At 42.6% G+C, this 4,952-nt stretch overlaps 1 protein-coding gene across 1 annotated transcript; it reads left to right on the top strand.

Moving 5' to 3' along the window:
• Positions 1 to 282: 282 nt before the first annotated feature.
• LOC111271707 (uncharacterized) lies at positions 283 to 4,807 on the top strand. Its single transcript, XM_022852665.2, has 3 exons — positions 283 to 530; positions 3,586 to 3,743; positions 4,008 to 4,807. Exons 1-3 carry the CDS (start codon positions 356 to 358, stop codon positions 4,341 to 4,343), a joined length of 669 nt encoding a protein of 222 aa, XP_022708400.2. The 5' UTR covers positions 283 to 355; the 3' UTR covers positions 4,344 to 4,807.
• The last annotated feature ends 145 nt before the right edge of the window (positions 4,808 to 4,952 follow it).

Genomic DNA, 4,952 nt, shown 5'->3' on the forward strand with positions numbered 1-4,952 from the left:
ACCATTATGACGCCCCAAGAACCTTGTTGTCCCAGTATGTCCCAATGTGAATTGACCTAGCAAAAATAAACCAAAGAAAAAGAAAGAGAACAATAGGTCAGCGGGTTCATCGTGGCAACAATTCAATGATACAAAATATGATACCAGCTAATATTGGACAAAGTGATCGTATCCATTTCGGTATGTTGTCGAGCAGCTGGCGTAGGTAATGTCTTCGTGATGGCACAACGTTGCGTGTTTGTGTTAATTGTAGATGGTTTTCTTTTGTTTTGATATAGGGTCGGTGGAACAAGGCGGCGGTGGCGGGACTCTAGAATTGACCGGCGGGGCCGTTCCCATAACGGGAGTAGGCAGAATGGCCGAAGCAGCGGATTCACAGACGACGTTGTCGAACGGGAGTTCAGCGATCTCACTCAGCTCACCGTCGCCCATCAAGCACAAGCCGCAGTATAACGCCGACCAAGCCGTTGTGACGTATGAGAGTGAGGGGGCATGCGTCAACTGTTGTATAGTCTTCTTTTACGTTGTCGGTGAGTGACGTGTTAATTATAGATTGCCTTACATAATTATTTTACTGACGTATAGGTTCTACTTGAAGATGATCCCATATTGCATACTCTCGAAAAAAAACATACATTTATATAATATAAAGCGGGTATATATCTATGTATCTGTTTGTAAGGCATTTCAAAAGCGGCTCAACAAGCTGTATAATCTTCAATTATAGTTCTGTGAACTGCTTGCCCACAGGACATTACGAGTCAACATCTAGCTACTACTAGATGTTATCTACTATTTAATTTTGTAAGGTAAATAACCAATAATTGTCTAAACATGGAGTAGTTTTAAATATAAAATTTGCTTGCTGCGAACGAGGGAATCTCAGCTGTCTAAGTTGGGCTTCGGGGTTCTTCTAAGTGGCTCAGAAACTATGCCACACTCTAACGACTAAATTAAATTCATGTTTCCTAGGATAAGGAGAGGCGTAACAAGGCCTTCCTGGAAGCATGAACTAATGGACCTAAATTGATTCAATCCAATGTGTAGCAAGTTTTTTGTAAAAATTAGACCACTCAAAGCGCTTTTTGGCCGGCGAACCTCTAACCGCTCGTAAAGGCTCCGGCCCAAACCAACTTCATCTGAACGGTGATTTTCATACATTTTATAACCTTCACTAGAACCTCATAAGACTTAAATGTAATAGTCAACACATATAGTAGTAATGAAAAAGCCTATTATCACTAATACATTATTTCTAATTGATGTAATTTCACAAACGCCGACGTATAGACGACAGCGAGTTCACGCCGAACTTCAGTAGTCTCCTATATCTGATACTGCCATGTAATTAAACTCATCGAGAAAACCAATGAAAATTGTTGCTTACTGTTCACCTCCTTTGCGCGCTCTTTCCATTTACTATTCCTTTTTCATTTCATATACAGACATAAATAAGCTTGTTTAGCCACCGCCTCGACAAACTTCATGAACGTAGTGAGTGGTTGTCCGCGAGCCAAGACACATAGTCTGTGAGCTCTGCCTTCCCCATCAATTCTTGGTTAGATTAAATTAAAACAACCAAGAAACGCGGCTAGATTAGAGCACGAACAGACAGACAACCTGATCCTTCCAACAACGGCAGCGGCAGAATTCAGGATAGAGAGTAGCGAATGGCGGCGGCGGCGGCAGTAGCAGCGAGGGGGAAGGTCGGATTTTGCTAAACGCGGAGGGCTTTTCAGGATCTTCTTCTAAATCCAATTATTCGATCCCTACACCGCATTATCACTCTTGTTTTATCTTCGTATTCTCGTTCCTACTCAATGACTCGTTTATGCTTTCTGTTTTTTCGACAGGAAAAAAGTTGAATCTATGAGGGCAAGCATCTAAAAGGCGGACGCTGCTTCAGGCGATCTGCTTGCATGTGCTAGTAAACTAATGCCAACTTGCTACCGACTCCAATATAAAAATCGTTTGGGAGAAAGCGCTTCTATTGGAGTTTTAATAGCCGCTTTAAGAGGAAACTATGTTGTATGCAGGTCTCATAAACGGCATATTACTAGCATAGCAGTTTTTTTTCCAATACCATATGATCCATAGGAGGACGCAGCATCCAAAGAAGTCGACAGGTCACCTAAGGATCACGAAGCATAACTTATAACGGGTGGTGATCTAATAAAAAGGGCCTGCTCCGTTTCTCGAACCCGAACCATCGGCATATCCGTGCTCACAAACCTCGGGTACTTTAACGTCGCTTGGTCCCTGTCACAGGCCCTCGGGTACAACCGCGGTAACGTTAGCTGCGGACAAACCTGCTAATGCTCCTGGGGCCACTTCATAATTAAACGCAAAGAAGGACTTAAACAGAACCGTTTGATCATTTTCCTGCTTGTGCTTCGTGTCGAGAATACGCTGGAAAAACTAAAGCAAAAGGAACAGCAGCTACTGCTACTGCTAGACTATGAGTCCCTCCCTATTGTTGTGCTCGAACTGTTGTTGTTCGGAAAAGCCTTTAGCGAGAAGCTTGAGATTTCCTCGTTCCATTTCGCGCTCTCCATCGCTTTTCCTTTTTGTTAATCTAATTGCAATAACCAGAGCCGAAGGAAGGAAAATTCAGCTGCGCATATAAAAGTCGAAGAACAACAACAACAAGAAAAATTAAGAGTGAAAAAAAGAAATGAACGAATGGGGCGCCCCGAAGGGTCGTAGTGGAAGAAGCTAGGCCCCCCACTGGGCCAGTTCAAACGCTGCTTGTCTGTACGTCAAATAGCGAGAATTTGAAAGAGACGCTGCCCGGGAAACAATGCGGAATAACTGGATATAAAAAGCACAGCTTCAGTATATGCATGCATGATAAAGGGGAAGGGTGACCGCGTGAGGAAAATGGATAAAAACCGAACAGCCAGATAAGACAGGAGCAGCGCGAGAAAGGGCAGGACAGCATAGGCCTTCATTGCTGCTGGCGTCGTGACGAACTAGCTGTTGTAGCGCTAGTAGTAGCGAATTCTAGAACTTTTGCCTTTTTATGATGTTGCATGTTAATGAATTGACGTTTGACTGAAGGGCAAAGGGGACGGATCATGTTCCAGCTAACGAAACGAATGTATGAAGGCAAAAGTGCCGGTGACTAGCACTTCGTAGCGATTAGATACGGAATGTCGTAGAATACTATGCTTAACTAAGCTTTATCTTTGGCCTTACTATTCAGGTAGGCAAATTACGAAATGATGTGATGAGGTACACATGACTCGTTTAAGTTGGAAGTTAGAAATGAAATGTTACGTGGAAATACTCTGACGCACGAACATAGAAACGTTGTAGTTATATACACATACTCTGAGCTACATACTGCACTCATATTAACCTGCAATCGATTACAGTTGAAGTCTTATAACACTTGATTCATTAGCATATGTGAGTAGTGCCCGACAATGTCGAGCTCATACCACAGGCTCTCACAAATAATGAGATTACTTCACATCTTTTTTTTTTTTTTTTTCTCGCTCGTAAATATGCGATTGTATGAACTTAAAAATTGATCTAACCCGCGTTCTTGGTGGCCACTGACGTTACCATGGTTCCTTTTAGGTATGGTGCTGATTGCGGTGGGAATCGGCGCTACGGCGATGATCACTCAGTATCCAGAGCACGTCCTCTATCTAGCTATGACGGGGGCCAGCGGAATTATTCTTGGACTCATCTTCGTCTCCCTGTCAGCTACGATATGCTCCCCCCGGCGAAGAAGGGTATGCAACCAACTTTCTCATGCTTTCAGTTATTTGATTTTGCTTATGGTATTGAAAATTGCAAATCCCATTATTACTAAATGCCCTGACTAAGGTAATTAGCCGACCTTGTTTTTAGCTCTAACGAATAGCATGATGGGTTTTCGTGACAGATTCAGCGATTATCTCAGTCAAAAAGATGATATTCTAGCATTTATATAGGTATGCGCTATATTACACTGGCTTATCTACGAATATTTCAATATGATTCGTGACGCTTTGCAGGTAGTGGACGCCAAGTCGGACGTGAACGGCAACGCTGGCAACCAACAAAATGGCAAGGCCGGTCCCCGGTTACCCCTAGGCAGTACTCTCGGCGCTCATGGAGGTACCCACGGTTTGCCCTCAACGAACCGATACGAGGTCCGAGCCGGTGGCAGCGCTGACGTCATCGACGACAACCTCGTCCTATCTTCCTCCCCGAAGATGCATCAACAACCATCGTCCGAGACAACAAACACAGCCGCGGCCTATCAGTCGACAAACGATAGCAGGTCGGCGCAGAAGGTACGTCGAGAAAATATCTTTTGGGCAATTTTGTCACAACGCTGGAACAAGTAACGCTAAATGTCACCTTTATTTAATATTTGATCTGAGGTGATAAAAGCTGAATGGTTTAATGCCGTGTTATTCGGGGAATCGTCTATGAATGTCCAAGACATCATTTCGTTGCGCAACAGTATGAACAAACAGATTGAAGTTGTCTAAAGAATGATTGCTTAAAGAAAAAGCGGGTATTTTATGTCGAAATACTATTTGTGTGCGGCAGATTGACTCAGATAGTAGACCCCCCGGTAAAGATTATACTAATATTTTTTTGTTCATTGAAAGAAGCATGAATGAGCCATAGTAACAAAAAAAACTGTGAGTCAAGGCCACGCTTAATCCTGAATAGTACTTTCTGCCTATTTCTGTCGTTGATTCGTTGTCTGTTGATCAAGGGCCGTAATCTAACCACGATATTCGCACGGCTCGATCTCTTAATAATTATCGCAGGAACATTTGCTTTTTGGGGCCATATACTTTGTTATGGTAACATTATAAAAAAAAAAAAAAAAAATATATATATATATATATATTACAAAGAAGCTGACAGAGCTAAATGGCCTCAGAGCATAATTACATTAGCAGGAATATGTATAACATTGGATTCTCAAAAAAGTATTGACC

The sequence above is a fragment of the Varroa jacobsoni genome, unplaced genomic scaffold (assembly GCF_002532875.2).
Source record: "Varroa jacobsoni isolate VJ856 unplaced genomic scaffold, vjacob_1.0 contig00898, whole genome shotgun sequence".
NCBI lineage: Eukaryota > Metazoa > Arthropoda > Arachnida > Mesostigmata > Varroidae > Varroa > Varroa jacobsoni.